General features: G+C 42.9%; 1 protein-coding gene and 1 long non-coding RNA gene across 7 annotated transcripts in view; one reads left to right on the top strand and one right to left on the bottom strand.

Annotated features, from left to right (window-relative positions):
• Window positions 1-24,217, bottom strand: part of CACNA1C (calcium voltage-gated channel subunit alpha1 C) — a 583,432-nt gene that overhangs the window by 69,056 nt on the left and 490,159 nt on the right. For all 6 annotated transcript variants that reach the window (XM_040436685.1, XM_040436644.1, XM_040436661.1 and 3 more), the window contains 8 exons: window positions 22,830-22,936; window positions 22,646-22,733; window positions 19,889-19,996; window positions 18,736-18,788; window positions 11,791-11,937; window positions 9,363-9,564; window positions 7,345-7,503; window positions 5,236-5,346 (listed from right to left, as the gene is read on the bottom strand). In XM_040436685.1, the coding sequence (XP_040292619.1) occupies window positions 5,236-5,346; window positions 7,345-7,503; window positions 9,363-9,564; window positions 11,791-11,937; window positions 18,736-18,788; window positions 19,889-19,996; window positions 22,646-22,733; window positions 22,830-22,936 (975 nt within the window). The remainder of the gene's footprint in view (window positions 1-5,235; window positions 5,347-7,344; window positions 7,504-9,362; window positions 9,565-11,790; window positions 11,938-18,735; window positions 18,789-19,888; window positions 19,997-22,645; window positions 22,734-22,829; window positions 22,937-24,217) is intronic.
• On the top strand, window positions 7,570-23,409 carry LOC121004476. The gene is made up of 3 exons (XR_005779719.1): window positions 7,570-7,584; window positions 12,020-12,028; window positions 23,291-23,409. It is a non-coding gene; the product is annotated as an uncharacterized LOC121004476 (long non-coding RNA).

The following is a 24,217-nucleotide window of genomic DNA, read 5'->3' as shown; positions in this document are numbered from 1 at the left end:
CAGCATAACATTTGGGGCACTGGACAAAACAGCCGGGGCTCAAGCCCCGAATGTTTTGACCTAACGACGCCCCTGCTGATGCAACCCAGTCTCCCAGGAGCATAAGGGTAAGAAGTACAAGGGTTGCAGTCACCCATGTGCCCAGAATGCCCCTCTGCCACAAGAGTGCAATTTTATTATAAAGTATGTAGTTAAGGTGTCCTAGAACAACTACTGCACTGCGACCCTGGAGCTTCAAGTTATGCCCCTGAGGACCAGCAATGGGTACTTGTGTCTACATTCAGCCTAATAGAGAGGGTGTAGGACAGAGATCAGCAACCTTTGGCAGGCCAGCTGCTGTGAAACTACAACTCCCAGGCAGTGGCATGCCTAGGGGCGGGCGGGGGTGCGGTCCGCCCCGGGTGCCGGCTCTCAGGGGGGTGCCAGAAGCAATGAGCGCTTCCATCAATACAGATGGAAGCGCTCATTGCTGAAGCGCTGACGCCCACATGCTGCGGCGGGGCACGGGAGCACATAGTTCCCTGCCCCGCCGCCGATCACCGCCTGAGGCCCATGTGGTAGTGAAATCCCAGCGCAGGCGTGTGCGATGACGTCATCACGCGCGCCTGTGCTGGGACGCAGTAGCACAGTGAAGTGTGCGCGCCTTCCTCTGTGAGCAAGTGCCTGGACATAGGTGAGTATTTAGCTTTTAGTTTTTTATTTATTTATAAATTTTTTATTTTATGTGCCAACTTTGGGGGACACGGGGGGACACACAGGAGGACATGAGGGGGGAAAATATTATGGTGGGATACTGTGTGGGGGCAAATTATTATGGGAGGGATTACTATGTGGGGGCAATAATTATGGGAGGGATTACTATGTGGGGGGCAAATTAGTGGGGGAATGTGGGGGAAACTACTGTGTGGGACAAATTACTATATGGGGGCAGTGTGGGGGAAACTACTGTGTGGGGGGAAACTACTGTGTGGGGGCAGTGTGGGGGACACAACTGTGTGGGGAAAACTACTGTGTGGGGTCAGTGTGGGGGAAACTACTATGTGGGGGGCAGTGTGGGGGAAACTACTGTGTGGGGGGCAGTGTGGGGGAAACTACTGTGTGGGGGGCAGTGTGGTGGAAATTACTGTATGGGGCAGTGTGGGGGAAATTACTATATGGGGGTAGCGTGGGGGGCGTTGCTATTGGGGGGGCACTGTAGGGGTAATTCTATTATTTCTGGGGACACTATACAGGGATTATTGCCTGGAGCACAATATAGGGTGCTATTATCACTGGGGGCACTCTAGGGGACATTATAACTGCTGTAGACACATTTGGGGTAATTTATTAAACCGGTGTAAAGTAGAACTGGCTTAGTTGCCCATAGCAGCCAATCAGATTCCACCTTTCATATTTGACAGCTCTTTTGGAAATCCAGTTCTACTTTACACCAGTTTCATAAATGACCCCAATTATGTCTACTGGAGTCACTATTTTTTCAGCAGTACAGTACCCCGGGCATTGGGAGGCACAACGGGCACAGTATTGGGGGTGGCAGCAGGAAGACACTGTGGGGACACCAGGATGGGGAGGTTGATGGAAAAACTAAGAAATCTAACGTGTCTGTATTACAAACTCTGTAGAGACGAGAGATGCGGCTGAAAGAATTTGTCATGGCGGTCTGGGTCAAACGGAGAAGAGGAAAGAGAAGGTCTACATGACAGAAGATGTTCCTGAATGTAAGAGGTATGTGGTCAAGTATTGGGGGGGGGGGGGGGGGAACCCGCCCTGGGTGCCAAACTCCCTAGGCATACCACTGCTCCCAACATGTAAACAGGCTCGGCTGTTCTCACAGCTCCTATGGACATGAATGGAGCATTCTGAGAGTTGTAGTTTCAGAACATCTGGCATGCTGGAGGTTGCTGATCCCTGGTGTAGGACGAGGGTTAAACTTATGTCCTTACAGAAACCTCCTCGCCTTAACTGCTAAGCTGAGCTCCTGTAATGCACTGTTATATTAGAATGCTGAAACTAGATCCCCAGACGTCCTAGATACTAGGGACGCCATACTATAAAAAAAATGGAAAAGTTGCCATATCTCTGGCATTTCCTACTAGATATTTCATGGGCAAAATTCAAAATAGTATGAAAACAAGATGAACATTTTCCATAAATCACGAAATGGACACAGCTCCTGTACCCAAGGGATACAGTGAGTGCAGGACATGGTGCCTTGGACATGAGTCATTCGTCCTATTATTGGGATGTTTCCACAGGAGGCTGCATGAGATCTTCGAGGTCTCCTCAATCTGAGTCATTTGATTTTCCTTAAAGAGTAGTTTTTAACTTTTAAACCAATGATAATAGATTTAACCAATGTTTTTCAGTTCAGAAATCTTTTGCTAGTTTACTAAATGGAGAGCATTCTGAATTCTGTTGACTCCCTAGCTACAGAGCTACACACACAGAATCCACATCTGCGGTGCAACACAAGAAATAAAACGGAGATCTACCAGACTACCACAATGTAATGCAGCAGAATTCAATGCGCTATGGGATCTCTGGTAAACTTTAGGGTCACAGCCTGTATTCTGGTACCTGTAGTTCTGGTTTACACTAGTGTTAGTGTGCATGTATATAATGCCATTGTCATATGTTTGCTGGACTCTACATATCTATCAAAATCAACAATTTTTTAAAGAAAAATGTAATATTAAGTAAAGGGGACCTGAAGAATCATAAATTATTACTACACATATTGTCAAAAAGTAATTGCCCCCTTAAAGGGGCTGTCCGCTATTTTTATACTGATGACCTAGCAACCCTGCCGAACAGCCGTTTGAAGAGACTGTAGCGCTCGTACCAGCACTGCCTTCTCTTCATTGTTTACCTGTCTGCCGTCACAACCGTAGAGGCGAGCAGGTGTAATTACAATAGGCTGCCCCATTCTCTTCAATGGGACGGCTCTGGCTTCAAGTTAATAGGAAGGAGCCATCCAATTGAAGTGCATGGGATTGCGGAGTTGAAATTACACCTGGTCACCGCTGCTGTTGCGATGACGAGCAGGAAAACAATGAAGAGAAGATAGTACCTCCTCTTTAAAAAGCTGATTGGAGGGGGGGGGGTGGACCCCCATCGATCTGATATTGATGACCTATCCTGAGGATAGCTCATCAATATAAAAATAGCAGTCAACCCCTTTAAGGTGGCCATACACATTAGACAACTGTATAGGGGTGTCCTGACTTCCCCTGGTGTAGATGTCAGAGAAAAGAAGGATTGAGCATGTTGTACTTTGTATAAGTTGTATAAGGCTTATTTCCCACTCCCTGTGCCCACTGCGCCTGTATATCGAGTAGTCTGCAGTAAAAGCTGTTGGACAGTAAAACTTTCCCATCCCTGTGGAATTTAAAGGCTATGAACTTCAGAGCATTTTTTTTAATTTAGCATTTTACTCATTTTAGCCTAAAGATAATTTTTTAGTTAGGCTAATTTCACACTGGCGTTTCTGGGTCCGCTTGTGAGATCCGTTTCAGGGCTCTCACAAGCGGCCCAAAACAGATCAGTTCAGCCCCAATGCATTCTGAATGGATAAGGATCCGTTCAGAATGCATAAATTTGGCTGCGTTTGGTCTCCGTTGCGTTTTTGAGGTGGTCACTTTTTTTTTTAAAGAATAATGCAAACGGATCCGTTCTGAACGGATACAAGCGTTTGCATTATCGGTGCGGATCCGTCTGTGCAGATGCAATACGGATCCGCACCGAACGCAGGTGTGAAAGTAGCCTTGGTCTTTATTAAAAATGTCCAGCAGTTTTTGTCCTACAGGGTTAAGCTGCAGGTGGGCTGCAGAGTAGCTTAGTTCCAGTTTTATGATAAGTCCCATCATGTTACTGTTTTGATGGCTATGTATTTCAGTTTGATAAGGATTTAGCTATAATGAATGTTTATGAATGGTCAGGAGTTCAGAGATAGGGGCTATACATCGCCCTCAAACAGAAACATGACAGCTCAGTGTGAAAATGAAACTAAGATACTCTCATAGGCTGAAATTTAACCCCAGAGGACAAAGCTGCAGATTTTTTTTTTTAATATAAAGTAACTGGAAAAAAAAAAATAAGCTCAAAATTAGTAGAAAGCAATAATAAAAAAAATTGCCCGAAGGTGTTCATAGCCTTTTAGTTCCTTTATATATTGTATGTTAACAAGATGAAAGTAAAGTAGCCTCCAAACATTGCTACAAGAATCCTAAGCAGGCTGCTGCTCTCTCTCTCTCTTCCCCATGCTTTTGACTACAGCTTTGCTTGTCCAGACTGCTTGCTATGTAGAAGCACACACTCAAAAGGGATTCTGTACATGGAGATGATTTCCTTTATATCAAGGACAGAATAATTAGAAGTTCAAAGCAACTAAACCACCAGCGAGAAAAAAAGGATTATCAGGAACATAGACTGTGAGGGGTCTCAATATGGGAGATGGGCCTATATATCTGATTTAAATAAATGCCCACTCAGATACTCTTATCTAACCTTACACAAACCATTCCCAGTGACAAATATACAGTACTTAGTGGATCTGGAAAATACTTTCTAATGACTGAATTTACAATGAATGGCTTTGGGCTGCTCTGCAGTTCCGTGTATCATGGTCCCATCAAAGGGCTCACAGATTCTGCCTAATAGGTCCACCACAAAGCAGACATTTTTGCATGAGATCCCAAGTGCACAGCACCCTTGTGTCAGCTCCACTTCTCCACCCACGACAAACGACCCCAAAGAGGAAGGAGCTGGGGCCTCCATGTTTCTACCATTGTAGTCAGTAGGTGACCATGTCTTTCAGATAGAGCAAAGAGGGGTGCCTAAAAAAGTTCATATGCCTCAATAGCCATTGCCCAAAATGTCTGAGTTGTTTGCAAAATCATCTTAAAAGAAATCTGGAGATACAGGACAACCCACTCAACTCCCTGAAGAATTAACCATGGCCAAATAACCATTCCTTACAATCCCCAGTGATATTGCAGCACATGGTTTAGATTCGAGAAGTCATCAGGTCTGGGAGTGGGGTGGGAGTGTGTATAGAAGAATGATTCATAGGCCCCATTAGGGCTGATGTGGTGCCATGGGTACAGGTGCCCTGGGGTGCCAAAGTGCTGAAATAAAGCCATATCAGGGACAAACTTCACGCATCTAATAAGAATGATGAGCCCCTCACAGACAGACACACAAAGACCCAGACAGACACACCTCTGCAGGACCTACCTTTGGCTTAAATGCAATGAGTTTCAGGATCATCTCCACAGTGAAGAGGCCGGTGAACACCATGTTGAGGATGTTCATGGCTTCCTTGAAAGAACAGCTCTGTCCATAGTGCTAGAATAAGTGAAGGAACAAAGAGAGAGATGAAGATAAGGGAACCTGCACATCTCATCTACTTAGGCCTCATGCACACGGCCATTGTTTGGGTCTGCATCCGAGCCGCCTTTTTGCGGCTCGGATGTGGACCCATTCACTTCAAGGGGGCCGCGCTGCGGTCAAGAACCGCCTGGACAATTAGCCCGCAGCTGCCTTACATTTAACTAATGAAGACCACACTGTATAGTTGGTTTTCCTAGTTAGTGGCAGTGTGACCAACCGTGCCATGTGGTCATTCTCTAACACATCATAAATGACCGCCGCTCCATTATTGGTTGTGTGTTATTCCAGTCAGGTTAAGGCCCCATGTACCCGACTGTATTTTTGGTCTGAACCCAACTCGCATTTTTTGCAGATCAGATACAGACCCATTAATTTCAATAGAGCCACAAAAAATGCGTACATCACCCCGCATGCTGTCTGCATCCATATATCTGTTCTGCTGTCCTGCGAAATAGGGAAAACATGTCCTATTCTTGTCTGATTTGCGGGCAAGAATAGGAATTTTTAATATAGGGCGGGACATTTGCACCGGGAAAATGCGGATCGTACGCGGCCAGTATCCGCGATTTGCGGACCAAAATATGGATACGGTGGTGTGCATGGTGCCTTACAGGCTAGGAGACTTGTGCTACACACTAGAAACTGCATGGACTACAGCAATACCCAAGAGATATGGAAAAAGTACAATGTGATGCAGGCTACGTCTCCATCTGTAGTCTGGCTCGCACATCCGAGGGTTTGTTACCATCAGAACCAGGCCAGGCAGATTTGTGCTGCGTATTTAGCTAAAGGAGGATTGCGTACTTTGGCTACATTTGTAGGAAACACTTAGTTGTGTAATCAGGACTAATGGCAGGTTTACACGGGGCAATTGTCTGACCGATTATCGGGAATGAACATCACTATGAAAGCTCGTAGGGGATAATCAGGCCGTGTAATGGGGACGCAGATCGCCCTATGAACAAGCAAAATTCTCATTCATCAGTTAAAATCATTGTTTAAGACCTCGTTCACATTTCTGTGTTGTTTGATGTCCATGGAAACCTCCATCCATGAAGATGTCCATGAAGGATCCGTGTTTGGTCCGCGTGTCCATTTTTTGCCCTCCATGTGTCATCTGTATTCCACGGACACTGCTCAGTTGAAAATGAATTTCCAGAGCATCTCCTATCAGTGGTCAGTGAAAAACCGACCAAATACTGATTTTTCACAGACCCATAGACTTCAATAGGTGTGTTTGGTCCGCATCACGGACCAAAGTAGTGCATGTCTCTGTGATTTTTTTCACTCACCCACTGTAAGAGAGAAAAACTACTGATGAGTGAACAAACGCATTAAAACCGTACAGGTGCTGTCCATGAAAAATGCAGATAGCACACGTCAATGAAAAACGGAAATGTGAATGAGGCCTTGTGTGAGGCCATGTGAATAGCGATTTGCTGGCCAGAAACAATGAATGCATATGAGGACGAGCGATAGCAGTAGCCGTCGCTCATCCCTATACAGTGGAGGCGATCGCTGCATGTAAGCTCTTTCCACCACTAATGAGCAAGCAGTTATCGGGAAGGAATGATCCCTTACCAATAAATGGCTTCTTGTTCAGCGTGTGTAAATACACAAGTCAGAACATGTAATCAGCTTCTAAAAGTAGGCAAGAATGCTTCCACTCACTGACAGCAAGTAGAGGTCTTGAAAATGGTGACGATTTGTAACAAAATATATAATACAACTATTTCTTTGAATTATTTTGGAAGAAGTGAATGGCCCTGTTAATATTATATCAGGTATCTACCCATGGCAATCAATCATATTTCAGCTCTCATTTTCATAGGCACTTTTTTAAGCAGTAATCTGATGGTCGCCATGGGTATCTGCTACACTTTTTTTTGGACCAGGTTTGCATTCATAGGCAACTCTTGATATCCTTGTTTCTACGGAGGGGGAGGTTCTTACCTGCATGGCCAGACAGATGGTGTTGAGCAGGATCAGCACGAACATCAGATACTCAAAGTAGGTGGAGTTGACCACATACCACACTTTATACTGGTACTGGTTCTTGGGTATGTACCTTCGTAGTGGACGGGCCTTCAGGGCGTACTCCACACACTGACGCTGGGAGGGGATGGATTAAGATGGGATAATTGCTTTACACTGGAAGCAGGGCAGCACTAAAACCATTCTGAATAAAGTAATGTCTAATATTTTAAATGGGGACCTCTGAATGCATTTTTTATTATTGCATTGTACTTTTTTTTGTAGCAAAAATCATTTTTGCAATAGGCCTTTATTAAAAATGTTCCCTCATCATTTCACATATAGTGCAGGCTGCTCTTTCTCCCTCACAGTGAAATCTATCAGATCGGCTGGATCTGTAGCCTTTATTTTTGCTCTCTTGAGAGCTCCTAAACACTAATTTAAAGGGGTTCTGCACTATCCTCTGGATAGATCATCAGCTTCTGATCGGCGGGGGTCCGACACCTGGGACCCCCGCCGATCAGCTGTTTGAGAAGGTAGCGGCGCTCCAGCAGCACCGCGGCCTTCTCACTGCTTACCGCTGGCCGAGTGACGTCACAACTTGTATCAATGGCCTGGGCGGGGCTAAGTTCTGTTCCCTTGAATGGAGCTTAGCCCCGCCCACGCTAGTTGATACTAGTCGTGACGTCAGTTGGCCGGCGGTAAACAGTGAGAAGGCCGCGGCGCTACCTTCTCAAACAGCTGATCGGCGGGGGGTCCCGGGTGTCGGACCCCCGCCGATCAGAAGCTGATGATCTATCCAGAGGATAGATCATCAGTTAAAACAAAGTGCAGAACCCCTTTAAGCAATTTCAGTTTACGTGAGTGTTTATGAGCTCTCAGGAGTGCAGAGTAAAGGGCTAGAGAATCAGTTTATCTGTAAGACAGCTCCTCGGATGGATTTAATTGTGAAAGAGAAAGACCAGTCTGCCAATGTGAATAGATCCTGGCTCCAAAGGACAAATTGTTCAACATTTTTTATGAAGACTTATTGAAAAATGTTTTTGCAGAAAAGAAGTGCAATAATAAAAAAATTATTCAAAAGTGTCCTTAGCCTTTAAAGGCTATGTACACATTTGGGGGCATTTTTTTTTTATTATTGCATTGTACTCATTTTGAGCTAAAAACATATTTTATTGAAGATTTTAAGCCCCTTTTTCTGTACAGCCTTGAGACTCACTAGCAGCAGGCTCTGTATTTTTACTGTGTTCCATCAGGAAGCTCAGCTGACGGCTCTTTATCTTTGACCTTATAAACACTATGACCTTTTAGTAATTTAGAGATAAGGTTTAATAGATGGGTGAAGATAAACAATGAATTTTTAAAAATGACCAATTGAAAAAGTGATTTTTAGCCCAAAATGAGTAAAATGCAATAAAAAAAATTGCCCCTGAAGCTGTACATAGCCTTTAAAGGTATATATACATTCTGCCAAAAATACAGACTATAAATATATATGTGTATAATATATAATCTGGGGCTCTCTGACCACTGTTTTAACTACAGTAGGAAAGGTACAACCAGCAGAGGTTATTTGCGCCGCAATCTGCGACTTTTCCCCTTTCACGCCATGTCTAAAAGAGTGGGCAGGGAAGTGGACGGCCTGTCTTATTAATAATTTTCTACACCTTGTTTAAACATAGAAAATTGTCTAAATTTAAGCCTGCAAGGAAGCTGGCTTACACTTAGACCAGAGGTGTATTCGCCGAAGTTATGAAGAGGCCGACGCCACTTAATCCTCATTGTATTCAGCCTCTTCCCAGACTAGAATAGCTGATGAAAGAGAGCAATAGATTGTACTCACTTATACTACAGTCAACCACTCCCGAACCCGTACTGTAAAGGGTGAAACCAGTGAACAATACATTCTACTGCATAGGAAACAGGCATAAAAATACTCAGGGTTTAGTCTCCCTTTAAATTTAAAAGCCACCCTAGTATCTCTCTGTCCGCCGTACCTGGTTCTTGTCCAGCTCACAGTTCTTATATTCTTGTTCTCCTTGCTCTTGAAATGTGACAATGACGAAACCTACGAAAATGTTCATCATGAAGAAGGCAATTATGATGATGTAGATGATGAAAAAGATGGAAATCTCCACTCGGTGGTTGTAGATGGGACCTATGTCCTCAGTGTGGGAGTCAATGGCTCTATACAGCAGCCTGAAAAAAGGACAAGAGATACCTTTTGTCACAGACCAACATAAATCATTCTACCATCCTGAGCCCTGATATCCAACCTCGCATTGTGGCTAGTCCACGTTTAGCCTGTAGGGGTCACTGTCGCTATTTCTGTGCATGAAAACCATTGGTTAGTTCATTTAGAAGCGCAATCTACATTTAAAGCAAAAACAACGCAGCCTTGCAAATAGTCTTCTATAAAGAAGAGGAGCTGGATGGAAGCCAGGCACATGACTGCATGATCAGGCTATTCACAGGGTAATTGGTAACCATGGAGGCACATTGATCTGTATTGGAGCTGTATACAAAAAATGTAGTTGAGTTCTAATCCAAATTATTTGCATAGTTGCTTCACTTTTTATTTTAAATGCATTAGAGCAATAAAAAATAAATAAAAACATTATTTAAACCTTTTTTTTATTTTTTTTGTGCCTTTCATACATATTTTCTGTATCATTTTGATGCTGTCTTGCTACTAGTGAGACAGGTGGTTATGGGACGCATCAACTTAACTGTGCCAAAAAAAAAAAAAAGCCTGAGACCGCGCGAGCCCCATCTGCAGCCTTTTACACAGAGATTTTTTTGGGCACTGCTGAAGAAAAAAAAACGTGTACAAAGCAGTTATTTCCTTTCACAATCTAATTAAGATTTGGTTTTCCAAGGACATGGAGCCATTAACTGCGCAATGTCTGGTCCACTAATTGGTGAAGTCATAGTAGGTATTACATGTCCTTATGGGAATAATTGATGGGTTTTTATTAAGACTTGTCATAAAGCGCGACCCACACAGGAGCTAATAATACCAGTCTACATGCGTCAGTCAATGTGTAACATATATTATTCTACTCATCATTATGACAAATATTAAAATATTTCCTGTATTTAAATTAAGTATCAAAAAATGACAAGTTTCATTGAAGTATCTAGAAAGCAAAGGGTTACCCTCTAGAATGTATCTATTTATTTTATTATTAGGAAGCATAGAGGGTATAGTGGTAAGGAATAGATAGAATAAAGCTAGTGGAGTCCTAGGGGTATGACCATGTGGTGTGGCGCTGCAGTTAAGTACCGCACGGTCGTGCCATGCACAGTGGGCTCTAATTAAGCAAATTAGGACTGCGCTGTTTAGTATATCTGAAGGGCGGGTGCCGTGCGGACATCATCAATGCAGAGTGAGTAGGCAGTGCGGTACCTATAGTACAAGCAGGTGAGGTGGCTGCTACAGGGCACAAACACAGAAGGGCCCCCCCCCGGAAGGAGGGCTAAAAGATTATACAGTATTATACAGTGACATGATATACAGTATATAAGTGTAAGAAACAGATAGTGGCTGCATGGCCTGGTCTGAGAGAGCGATTGTGACTAGCCACAGGAATGAGGGTTGCACGGGAGGAGGGCGTTGCGGAGGAGGGGGGCAGGGGCCTGTTCAAAACTTGCTGTGGGGCCCAGTCTGTTCTAGTTTCGTCACTGTCCTCATTAGTTTATTTATCGCCCACTGTACTTGACAGCAGCAGGTCTGCGATGCAGCCTCAACACTACGTACAGTGTGGTCGTACCCTATGGGTATGTCCAGATTTCAGATTTTTAGCAAGTAAGGCACTGATCTGAAAGAAAATCTGTGCAAAATTCAAGGCTGAGTCTTGGACTTCTGCTGTGGAATTTGAATGTGCATTGCCACAGATCTGTACTAATCCGGTTGTAGCTATCCACCTGATGTTTCTGCGCCAAACATGTAAGTTCTTTTTCTTATAAACTACAGGGCAGGTTCCCAGTGAAAACATCATCATTCCTCATTATTCAAAATGCAGAGAGCGCGGAGCCTCTAGGAGTAATGGCAACGCCCCCGTTCCTCCTAGAGGCTCATTTGCATATATTAAAACATCACTTTTCTCACCAACGCGGGCACATATTAGGTCAGCTGGTGTCATAGGGACAAATCTGCTGACAGATGCCCTTTAAGTAAGGTTGAGCGAACTTTGTGTTTAAAGTTCGGCGTACAAGGTTTGTATTACCTAAGAATTCCGCTACCACGGACCATAAGTTATGGTCCGTGGTAGCGGAATCCATAACGGAATTCTTAGATAACCCGAACCTTGTACGCCGAACTTTAAACACAAAGTTCGCTCAATCCTACATTTTAGCAAATGTAAATTCCCACCATCATGCATAAGAATTAACATGACATTCCTCAAAATCTCCACAACTCACTCTGGCCAGCCCTCAAAGGTGGAGACGGTGAAAAGCGCCATCATGGCATCTAGAACGTTATCAAAGTCAAATTTACTGTTCTCCCAGTTCCGATCCAGAATCAATGGCTGTGACACATCGCCATCCTTGTAGGTGATGTACCTTCCTCTGCGTGTCACAAGAGAGTGAGAAGGGTTAAAGATCTACATATAATGTCCAGTAACTTTACTTACCTTCTACTGATCTTGAGTTACATGATGTACTCAAGTCACATCCAGAACTGCATTTACAATTCAGATGGTTAAGGAAACCTTCACATTGGAGAGATTTTGTTGACTGAAAAATCCCTTCTATTCATCTGAATGGGGTTGTTTTGGCAGCAAGCACATGGATTTCTGCAAGTCCCATTCAGATGAAAGGAAGTAATTTTCAGTCACAGAAATTTTCAGCAAAAAAAAATGTTCTGGATGGGACTGGAGCATAATGTGTGACAGCCATTCCATAAACCATGGGCCTTGGCCGTGTGCACCCTGCATAGTGGTGTGGACCCAGTGGGTCCGCGATACGTGAGATGTGGCAAAAGATAGGACAAAAGCCGAAAGATAGGCAAAAGCCCTTCTGTGTGCTTTCTGGTCCATGCCTCTGCGCTGCAAAAGATAGAACATGACCCATGGCAGAGCGTACGTGGGCCCATTGCAGTCAGTGGGTCCCCACTGCCATGCGGGGTGCATACGACCAGTGCCTGTGGTTTGTGGATCAACAGTTCATGTGAATGCACCCTAAGACCGAATAAGGCTACTTTCACACCAGTGTTTTCAATTCCACTATTGAGATCCGTCATAGGATCCTAATAGAATCAAGACACCTATACCTCAACCTCCCCCGCCGAGATCGCTTCACAAGATGTGATGATAGCTTCCTGGTCCCCAAAAGGATGACACCGGGGCTCCAATATATGCAGGAAGTCTTTTATTAGTTCAGCTCGACGCGTTTCGGGAATAAATTCCTTTCTCAAGAGCATATACATATAACAGAAAAGGACGAACTTATATAGGGGAATACAAACACATGATATGGGGTCATCATCCTTAGGGGAGGGGAGCAAAGGCCAAAGAATGATGTCATTTCTTGTCCATTGTTGTAGCCGGGTATCTCAGGTATCCTGATAATACCCAGGGGGCGCCATATAGACTCCAGCGTTACCTCATCTGACCATAAGGTTTATTGCGTTTCCACTTATGATAGTGACAGTTTTGTAGTCCAAATTGCTGTTTGCATCAACCTCTTTGAAATGTGTGCTTGTCTCAATTGAATTATTAATAATGGTTAGTTTCAGATCGAGAAAAACAGTGGTCGAGGAATCTATCTGCGCAGTGAATTTCAAGTTCCAATCATTTAGAGTGATGTTTGAGATGAATTTATCAAGTGTGTCTCTTCTTCCTTCCCAAATGAAGATAATATCGTCAATGTTCCCTCTATACAATTTAATGTTGGGATGATCCAGTAGGCCAAAGGTTTCTTCGAATGCCCCCAAAAATAAATTAGCATACGATGGCGCAAATTTTGTGCCCATCGCTGTTCCCCGGTTCAGGATATAAAAAACATTGTTGTAGGTAAAATAATTGTGATTTAAAATGAAAGTTATTGAATCTAAAATTAAACTAATTTGTTTAGAGGGCATGTAAGGGTCCATGGAAAGGAACTTGTTAATCGCTTTAATACCTAATGTATGTATGATGTTGATGTATAGAGATGACACATCTAAGGTTACCCATAACATGTCATTGCGCCATTCAAAATCTCTCAATATTGTAATGAGTTGGCTGGAGTCTCGCAGATAGGATGGTAAATTTACTACATATTTTCGTAGGAGGCAATCGATGTAAGCAGAAAGATTGGAAGTAATGGAATCTATCCCTGATATAATTGGTCGACCAGGGTATACAGGGATGTTCTATCAAAAGGTGTTTCCTTTCTTTTTTCGTGATAATGTTATCGGCATATCCTTTCTCTATAAGGTCCTGTAGTTGTTTTTTGAAAATTGTTGTGGGGTCGGTTTGAAGTTTATTGTAATATATGGTGTCTGAAAGTATATTTATAGCCTCTTTATGGTAATCCTCTGTGTTCAAGATGACTACCCCCCACCCCCCTCCCTTGTCTGCGTTTTTGATGACTATATTATGATTTCTAGCCAGAATGATCATGGCTTTTTTGTGCATTTTTGAAAGATTGTGAAGATTGAAAGATTGAAAGATTTTTGAAAGATTGTGACAGCACCGGAGGGTGTGCTGTCATCTTTCTCTGAAGAGACCAGTTTCAAGTCATTAAGCACTAGATTGTAGAAGGTCTCAATATGGGACCCTCTACTCTCCAGTGGATAAAAATTAGATTTAGGTTTGAGAGATGAGTGTATAGGTATAAGAAAAAGTTCCTCGACTAAGTTGTCAATGTCGGCATCATCCTCGATCAAAATAACCTTGGAAGAAGAAGGGTTACCGGTTGGTTTTATTAAAAAAAATTACGTTGCAAAGTTAGTTTTCGAATGTATTCATTTAGATCAACAAAAAGTTCGAAGAGGTCTGGATTGTTATTAGGGCAGAAGGATAAACCTCTACTTAGAATTTCAGTTTCTTCTCTTTTCAGACTATATTCTGAAAGGTTAAAAATGCCTTTGGACCTCAAGTACTCTGATGAATTGTCTATGTTGCAGGGTGAAGTGGACACACTTTTTTGCTGGCAGGGTCCCTTGTTTCTCCTTCCCCCCCCCCCCCCCCCCTACAGCCCCTTCTTCTACGTTTGGTCCTATTTTCCTTTTCAATTGGTTCTGAAGCGGGCTGTAAAAGTGTGTAATTTTTTCTTGTGGGCGGAGAGGAAGTGGAATTTTGGATCGAACTGGGGGGTTGGGACATAGAATCGGAGTGAGTATTTGTATACTGGAGAATATTGATCGGGGTGGGGTAGGAATGGGGGAAAGTTGATGAAGAGGCGAATTTTCAGAGAGATTGTGAGGTAACTCTAAAAAATGATCCGGACTGGAGAGGGATTCGCTATAGGTGTTGAATGTTGAAATTGATATTAGGAACTGTGCCCGATGCGCTCCACAGTGGAATGCATCGGTGCCGATACAGTACACTTGTTGCCCGATGCGTTCCACAGTGGAACGCATCGGAGCGTTTTCATTTTGTCAGGCCTCATACTAACAGCAGTCTCAGCCGATGCGCTCCTAATTTGAGCGCATCGGTCTCTGAACAATTACAGCTCATACTCTATTCATTAATTTAGGCCTAGCACTGCGTTCTATGGTGAGATACACATTAGGAGCACTCTTGCGTTCCACGGTGGAACGCAAGACATGATTACTTCCGGTGTCATTTTTCTTCAGCTTTTAGGTATGGCTACATAAATATTCTTCATTTACAAATCCACTGGACAATTTGGATAAAGAGTGTACATAAGATTATTGAATGTATTGATTTTATCATTATGCCTAATGGATACAACAATGGACAGGAAATGACATCATTCTTTGGCCTTTGCTCCCCTCCCCTAAGGATGATGACCCCATATCATGTGTTTGTATTCCCCTATATAAGTTCGTCCTTTTCTGTTATATGTATATGCTCTTGAGAAAGGGATTTATTCCCGAAACGCGTCGAGCTGAACTAATAAAAGACTTCCTGCATATATTGGAGCCCCGGTGTCATCCTTTTGGGGACCAGGAAGCTATCATCACATCTTGTGAAGCGATCTCGGCGGGGGAGGTTGAGGTATAGGTGTCTTGAGCTTTATCCTACGCCCTCCTCCCCGGTAAAGTAAGTGCAACCTTTCACCAAGATATTAATAGTGTAATCCACTATAATTCTATTGGTAACGCTGGAGTCTATGTGGTGCCCCCTGGGTATTATCAGGATACCTGAGATACCCGGCTCACCAACGATTTTATTCTCACCTCAGTCCACTAGTCGGTACTGAATTCTTTCTTCCCTTTTTTGGGGGTTTGGGGAGCTGCCTACTATTCTCCACTATTCTATAACAGTTTTCTCTCTCCTCCTTAACAGTTTTCTCCTCCTCCTTCCACACTATTCTGTGGTTATCCCCTGGCGTCCTATTCGTTCCATTTTCCCTCCACCTTTTCTGTACATCCTTGCAGAATACTCCGTCTCCTTTTTTCTCTTTGCATAGGATCCTAATAGCGGGGGAAAACGCTTCAGTTTTGTCACAATTCATTGTCAATGGGGGACAAAACTGAACTGAACGAAACGGAGTGCACCAAAATGCATTACGTTCCGTTTGGTTGCGCTCCCATGTGGTGCAGAGCAAGACGGATTCGTCATGACTCACAATGTAAGTCAATGGTGGCGGATCCGTTTTTTCGGATACAAAAGAAAACGTATCCGCCGCCCATTGACCTTCAATGTGTGTCATGACGGGTCCGTCATGGCTATATAAGACATAATACAACCAGATCCATTCATGATGGATGCGTGCGGTTGTATTATTGTAATGGAAGCGTTTTTGCAGATCCATGCTGGATCCGCAAAAAAAGCAAGTGTGAAAATAGTGAGTCGGTCAAGATAAGTAAAGCTTCAAATCACCTTAATTAATTAGAACCGTCATCGTGTTATAATATAATATAGTCTAGCTGCTGTCCTTGCTGCACACAGCGGTTACTCTGGATATTAGCTGGTGGTCATAATAATGTGACTAGGTTGTGTGTGTGTGTATAAATATATATATATCTATATATACTGTATATATATATATAAAACAAAATGTGAAGAGGTGCAAGCCCAAATGGACAAGACAATCGCCCAGAAATACAAAAAATAGCAAAACAGGCAGCACTCTCAAAATGAAAAAATAAGTAAAGTTTATTCACCCATGGAGGATGCGACGCGAGAAAGGCTCCAGTGTGGAGCCGAAATGTTGTGTCCTGCATTGATGAATAAACTTTACTTATTTTTTCATTTTGAGAGTGCTGCCTGTTTTGCTATTTTTAATATATATATATATATATATATATATATATACAGTACAGACCAAAAGTTTGGACACACCTTCTCATTCAAAGAGTTTTCTTTATTTTCATGACTATGAAGGCATCAAAACTATGAATTAACACATGTGGAATTATATACATAACAAACAAGTGTGAAACAACTGAAAATATGTCATATTCTAGGTTCTTCAAAGTAGCCACCTTTTGCTTTGATTACTGCTTTGCACACTCTTGGCATTCTCTTGATGAGCTTCAAGAGGTAGTCCCCTGAAATGGTCTTCCAACAGTCTTGAAGGAGTTCCCAGAGATGCTTAGCACTTGTTGGCCCTTTTGCCTTCACTCTGCGGTCCAGCTCACCCCAAACCATCTCGATTGGGTTCAGGTCCGGTGACTGTGGAGGCCAGGTCATCTGGCGCAGCACCCCATCACTCTCCTTCATGGTCAAATAGCCCTTACTTTCAAAGTTTTCCCAATTTTTCGGCCTCACTGACTGACCTTCATTTCTTAAAGTAATGATGGCCACTCGTTTTTCTTTACTTAGCTGCTTTTTTCTTGCCATAATACAAATTCTAACAGTCTATTCAGTAGGAATATCTGCTGTGTATCCACCTGACTTCTCCTCAACGCAACTGATGGTCCCAACCCCATTTATAAGGCAAGAAATCCCACTTATTAAACCTGACAGGGCACACCTGTGAAGTGAAAAACATTTCATGGGACTACCTCTTGAAGCTCATCAAGAGAATGCCAAGAGTGTGCAAAGCAGTAATCAAAGCAAAAGGTGGCTACTTTGAAGAACCTAGAATATGACATATTTTCAGTTGTTTCACACTTGTTTGTTATGTATATAATTCCACATGTGTTAATTCATAGTTTTGATGCCTTCAGTGTGAATCTACAATTTTCATAGTCATGAAAATAAAGAAAACTCTTTGAATAAGAAGGTGTGTCCAAACTTTTGGTCTGTACTGTATGTACATAGGTGAAACTCGACAAATTATAATATTGTGCAAAGTTCATTTATTTCAGTAATGCAATTAAGGGTACTTTCACACTAGCGTTAGAAGAATCCGGCAGGCAGTTTCATTGCTGGAACTGCCTGCCGGATCTGGAAATCCGTATGCAAACGGATATCATTTGTTTCCGGATCTGTCTGACAAATGCATTGAAATACCGGATCCTTCTCTCCGGTGTCATCTGGAAAAACGGATCCGGTATTTATTTTTTTCACATTTTTTAAGGTCTGCGCATGCGCAGACCGGAAAACCGGATCCGTCAATGATACAATTTCCTGAAAACTTGGTACCGGATCCGGCATTAATACATTTCAATGGAAATTAATGGCGGATCCGGAAATCCAGCAAATGTTCCAGAATTTTGGCCGGAGAAAATCCTGCAGCATGCATGCTGTATTTTCTCCGGCCAAATACCGTAAAAGGGACGGAACGGAAGACATCCTGATGCATACTGAACGAATTGCATTAGGACAAAACTGAAGCATTTTTTTTTCCGGTATTGAGCCCCTAGGATGGAACTCAATACCGGAAAACTTTAACGCTAGTGTGAAAGCAGCCATTAAAGGTGAAACTAACATATGAGATGGACTCATTACATGCAAAGCGAGATATTCCAAGCCTTTATTTGTTATAATATGGATAATTATGGCTTATAGCTTATGAAACCCCAAAGTCACAATCTCAGGTACCCTTTGCTCAGGGGGTATGGATTAATTAGCTGACTAGAGTGTGACACTTTGAGCCTAGAATATTGAACCTTTTCACAATATTCTCATTTTAATTTGCATTACTGAAATAAATGAACTTTTACACGATATTCAAATTTTTCGAGTTTCACCTGTATATATATATATATATTTTTTTAGCTATCTATCTAAATATATGTGTATATATATATATATATATATATATATATACACAGAGTAAAAATATTTCAGACACTCAACTTACTTGCACTCGTCTTCTGTACTCTTCGAGCTGTCTGAGCAACTGTAGAGCTTACCCTAAAATCACATCAAACAGATTGGATAGTTATCATTGTGAACTTAGATCCTTTAACCTGCAGATATCGCTGGTGGTGCTTCCGTTGGTTACACTGTTCAAAGCTATTGATAATAATAATTATTAATATATTGCACTTTTTAGAATTATCCATCAGACAACAATGGCAATAGTCAGTGGAGATCAAAGGAACACTAAACAGAGAATGAACACAAACTATCCCTTTGATCCTATATGAGATATATATAAAGGACTCTTCAGTATGTGTCCCAAGAACTCAGCCATACCCCTCCCCCCCTCCTCACTGCACTTAGTCTGGCTGCAAGACAACTGGCTGCAGCAAGGGCCTCCCTCCTGTACCTTATCTGTAGCAGGACAAAAGATTATCAGGCAAAAATGAAACAAATCAGCAAGAGAGAAATCCAGAGGTTTCTGCAGTATCCTTCTTTCCTGTTTACTGGTATTATTCATAATTTTGGTCTGGTATTCCTTTAGATCAGAACAATTGAAAAATAAACGGCAAAATCATGTGTTTGTAGTGTTTAGCTGATCCTCATATTAAACTTGAATTAAACCTTCGTCTAAGGCCTCTTTCACACTACCGTTTTTTTTTCTGTTTTGCGGGCCGTTTTTTGCGTTCCGTATACGGTCCGTATACGGAACCATTCATTTAAATGGGTCCGCAAAAAAAACGAAATGTACTCCGTATGCATTCCGTGTCCGTGTTTCCGTATCTCCGTTCCGTGCAAAGATAGAACATGTCCTATATTTGGCCGCAAATCACGTTCCGTGGCTCCATTAAAGTCAATTGGTCCGCAAAAAAAAATGGAATGCATACGGAAAAGCATCCGTATGTCTTCCGTATCCGTTCCATTTTTTGCGGAACCATCTATTGAAAATGTTATGCCCAGCCCAATTTGTTCTATATAATTACTGTATATGCCATACGGAAAAACCGAACGGAAAAACCGAACCGAAACGGAAACACAATGTAAACAAAAAACAGAACAACGGATCTGTGAAAAACGGACCGCAAAACACTGAAATAGCCATACGGTCGTGTGAAAGAGGCCTTACTGTTACCCTTTGTCTTTCAGCTCACCTTGAACAGCTGTACCCCGATGCATGCAAACATGAACTGCAGCAGAGTGGTAACGATCACGATATTACCGATGGTGCGGATGGCCACAAACACACACTGGACCACGTGCTGCAGAGAGAGAAGCAAGGGAAGAGAGAGGTTTATGGCTTAAAGCTATGAAGTTCTGACCTTTCTTGGTATCTGAACAAAAGGTTCTGCAACTTTCTGGTATTTCAACTTTTCACCTTTTCCAACATTTCTAGAACCTAACACATCTCACAGATGACAGTTTGTTACAATTGTATCCAGACGATCCTGAAAAAGCTGAACAGCCTGGACTTCAAGGGTACATTCACACGACCATGGTGCTGCCGTGCCCGTGTTGCGGACTGCAAACCTCTGGTCCACAAAATATGGTCACCGGCCGTGTGAACTCCGCATTGCCTTCAATGGGTACGTGATCCGCAAGATGTGGCAAAAGATAGGACTTTTGCGACGTGGAGGCACAGAACAGGAAGTCCATGGAAGGACTTCTGTGTGTTTCCATGGACTGCCGGGTCCGTGCCTCAAAAGATAGGACATGTCAAGTCAATAGGTCCCCACTGCAATGAGGAGTTCACACGGCTGGTGTCCGTGTTTTTTGGACCCCGTGGTTTGCGGATCACAGCATGGGTATGGCAGCGCCACGGTCGTGTGACTGTACCCTAAAATGGTGTAACAAACTATCAGCACAGGAGAGAGATTTGGGCTTCTGAAGAGTTTAGCTCACAGAGGATTGTCTAGACTCAATGCATTTTAACAAACCCTTGGACTCTGAGAAGTATTAGGTCAGGAAAGATTTTCAGCCACTGGATATAATAAAGAAAGTGAAAATTCACTGACAGCAAGCAGATGTCTTAACACTGACAAGGATGAGGTCATTTATTAAGACTGGTGTTTTAGACGCCGGTCTTAATAACCCTGCACTGGCGCTTGATGAGCCTAAGTTATGGAGAGTTGCTGGCCTTTACATAACTTAGGCATATCCACTGCCGGTATACAACAGTCTTAAATTGACGCCAGCTCCCTTGCTGGCGTACATTTAGATAATTTTCTACGCCAAAAACTGGCGTAGAAAACAATAGATAAGACTCTTCCAGGCCCATGCCACAACCCCCTTTTTTAGAACTGGGAAGGAAGGGAAAGAAGTAGCAGATTTTGCCCCAAATCGCCTTTGCAACAAAATCTGTGCCAAATATACACCAAAAAGTGGCGTATATCTGGTCATAAATGACCCCAACGTGTATTCGAAATTTGTCATTATATATTAATTTTCTTAACTAGTACCTGTACCCTCTCCTAACCTTTTCTAGTAACTACTTGAATTCCCCCTGGAGCATCTATTCTTATGACTCTATGACATCCATTATTCCAGCTAAAAGTTAGGAATGAATTACTAGAAGTTTGCACCGAAGGTCCAGATGAATGTTACCAATTGGGGGGGTGTCCCTGCACAGTGTTACACTGGCGGTACTAATTAGATAATGTCAGACTGTGCAGAGACCCCCCCCCCCCCCAATTGGTAACATCCATCTGGACCTTCGGTGCAAACTGCTAGTAATTTATTCATAACTTCTAACAGGAATAATAAAGGAATGGCACAACATAGTCATAAGAATGTTAATACATAGGGAATGGAAGGTATTTACTAAAACATACATGTCAGGAAATGTGATAGGTACTCTTTAAAACCAGAAAACCTTTAAAGTACTAAATAGATGATTCATGATATTTGACATTCTCACATTGTCATCATCATGTAAGATGTAATAAAGGTGACCACACACAGACTAGATAAACATCTCATTTATCTAATGAGTTTGATGCTTTTGGCAGGGCTGGCTAAGCATCTAATGTGCATGGAGATGTTCCATCTCTCCCCAAATGCTGGGTGTTGGGGAAAGAAAGATCAGCCATGTTGGATTTCCAATCTTTTGTTCTCCCAGCTGAGGGGTTTGGAGCAAGAGGAACTCTGGAGGGGACAGAAGAGACTGGAAGAGACAAAGGATTCAAGGGGACAGAGGGGGCAGAGAAGTCTGGAGGAACCGGAGTTGGCTACACTGGACAGAGGGTTCTGGAGGAGATAGAGGTGTATGTCAGGGCTTAGCCCCCTCTCCCTAGGGAATGTTAGGAATAGTTGTCTAAGTTATATGGCCACCTTCGGCTACTTTCACACTGGCGTTTTGGCTTTCCGTTTGTGAGATCCGTTCAGGGATCTCACCAGCGGTCCAAAACGGATCACTTTTGCCCTAATGCATTCTGAATGGATAAGGATCCGCTCAGAATGCATCAGTTTGCCTCCGTTCAGTCTCCATTCCGCTATGGAGGCGGACACCAAAATGCTGCTTGCAGCGTTTTGGTGTCCGTCTGATGAAACTGAGCCAAACTGATCCGTCCTGGCACACAATGTAAGTCAATGGGGACGGATCCGTTTTCACTGACACAATCTGGCACAATAGAAAACGGATCCGTCCTCCATTAACTTTCAATAGTGTTTAAGACGGATCCGTCTTTGCTATGTTAAAGATAATACAAACGGGTCAGTTCTGAACGGATGCAGACGGTTGTATTATCTGAACGGATCCGTCTGTGCAGATCCATGACGGATCCGCACCAAACGCGAGTGTGAAAGTAGCCTTAAATTGTTCACCATTATACTGTTCTAAAATGATTACAAATTGTTCTGGGAATGGAGTGCACCCCCTACATTGCTAGAAGTATGAATTTATCGTTACCCACCTTGAGGCCTTTAGCTCTATTAATGGCCCTGAGTGGTCTTAATACTCGCAGAACCCGCAAAATCTTCACTACGTTGATAGCGCTCGACCTAGGACAGAAAGAGGAGTGAGGGAAGGTTTGTAAGCTCTGTGCTGAAGGAAGAGGGTAAGGATCAGAGTCAGCCTCCCTCAGGTCAGTCACTTACTGTATTCCAAATGAGATGAGGGAGACGCTGACGACTAGCAGGTCCAGAATGTTAAAGTAATTCCTGCAGAATGATCCCTTGTGCAAGAATGCCCCGTATGCTGTCATCTGAAACACAACACATCAGTGAGGAAAGACTGTGGAATATAAAGGGAGTCTGATTTATGTAGGTAAAGCTTAAAGTACAGTAGCACTCCCACAAAATGTCATTCTCTGACCTGTACATGATGTAAACTGTAGTGACTGCATTTGTGAGTTATAACCTCCCTACTGAGCCTCAGCTGTGTCATGTGATCAACACTCTGCCTCTCCAACTGACACAGGATAGGAAGTCAGTTCCTTCTCTATTCATTCCTATGAGAGTGACATTGAGGCTCCCATATGAATACATACAGAAGATGGCTTCCTGTCCACACATAAGATGCTGTGTTATTTGAAGAGTCAGAGTGCTGGTCACATGAGACAGCTGAGCATCAGAAGGGAGGTGATAACTCACAAATACAGTCACTGGTAAGAAGATTACCTTCACAACGGTCTACATCATGGACATTTCTAACAGGTCAGAGAATAAAAACTTTTGTGGGAGTGCTTCTTTAAGGGAGATATCTTTTTGCTGTCATTGAAAAGAAACATTTATAGTTAACATCCAGAGGTTGTAAACCCTCCCTACTTATATCTGACCCAGGCATCTGAACCATTGAAAGCAAGAGCGTTGACCAATTGACTGAACCACAGAATTGTGTCGATCAAAACTGGCTTTTATTCTCTGATGTAAACAATGAGTCTTCCTGTTCACTGACAGCAAACAGGGATCTTGACACACAGACAAAACTGTAAGAAAGAGAGATTATACAGTTACAGAACATTTAATTCCAGAATTAAGCTTTACTCACATAAAAGTCGAGATCTCCCGTCACATTACTACTGAAGCTGTGAGTGCCAATAACAGTGTGTATGTGCAGCCACACGCAGAACACATCTGTCTCCAGAGGCAATACCGTGTCACAGCACACTACTCATACAGTGTATCACCACCATGTGACCTAGTGATATATCAGCACTATAATGACCTCGTGAGCAGAGCTCCAGAATCCGTGTATAACACCAGAAGGTGCACAGTTATAGCCACTCAGATATACAGTATGTTCACAGTCTGCATTTATTGGTTTTAGTACCAATCCCATATACAGCATGCAGAGCTTCCAGTCGATGAATCAAAGCAGCTTAAAATGACATGCACACACGTGTGATAACAAGCAAGGAGATTTGGGAGGGGGGGGGGGGGGGTTTAATTATCACGCCCTGCACTCCAGAATTCTGGCTTCAAGACAGTTACAAGATAGGGCTTTGCAACTTTTTGGGTTTAGCTGTGCAAAAATGTAGTGACTT

The sequence above is a fragment of the Bufo bufo genome, chromosome 1, assembly GCF_905171765.1.
Source record: "Bufo bufo chromosome 1, aBufBuf1.1, whole genome shotgun sequence".
In the NCBI taxonomy this organism is placed as follows: domain Eukaryota; kingdom Metazoa; phylum Chordata; class Amphibia; order Anura; family Bufonidae; genus Bufo; species Bufo bufo.
The sequence above is the reverse complement of the archived record's forward strand: the minus strand, read 5'-3'. Positions and strand labels throughout refer to the sequence as shown.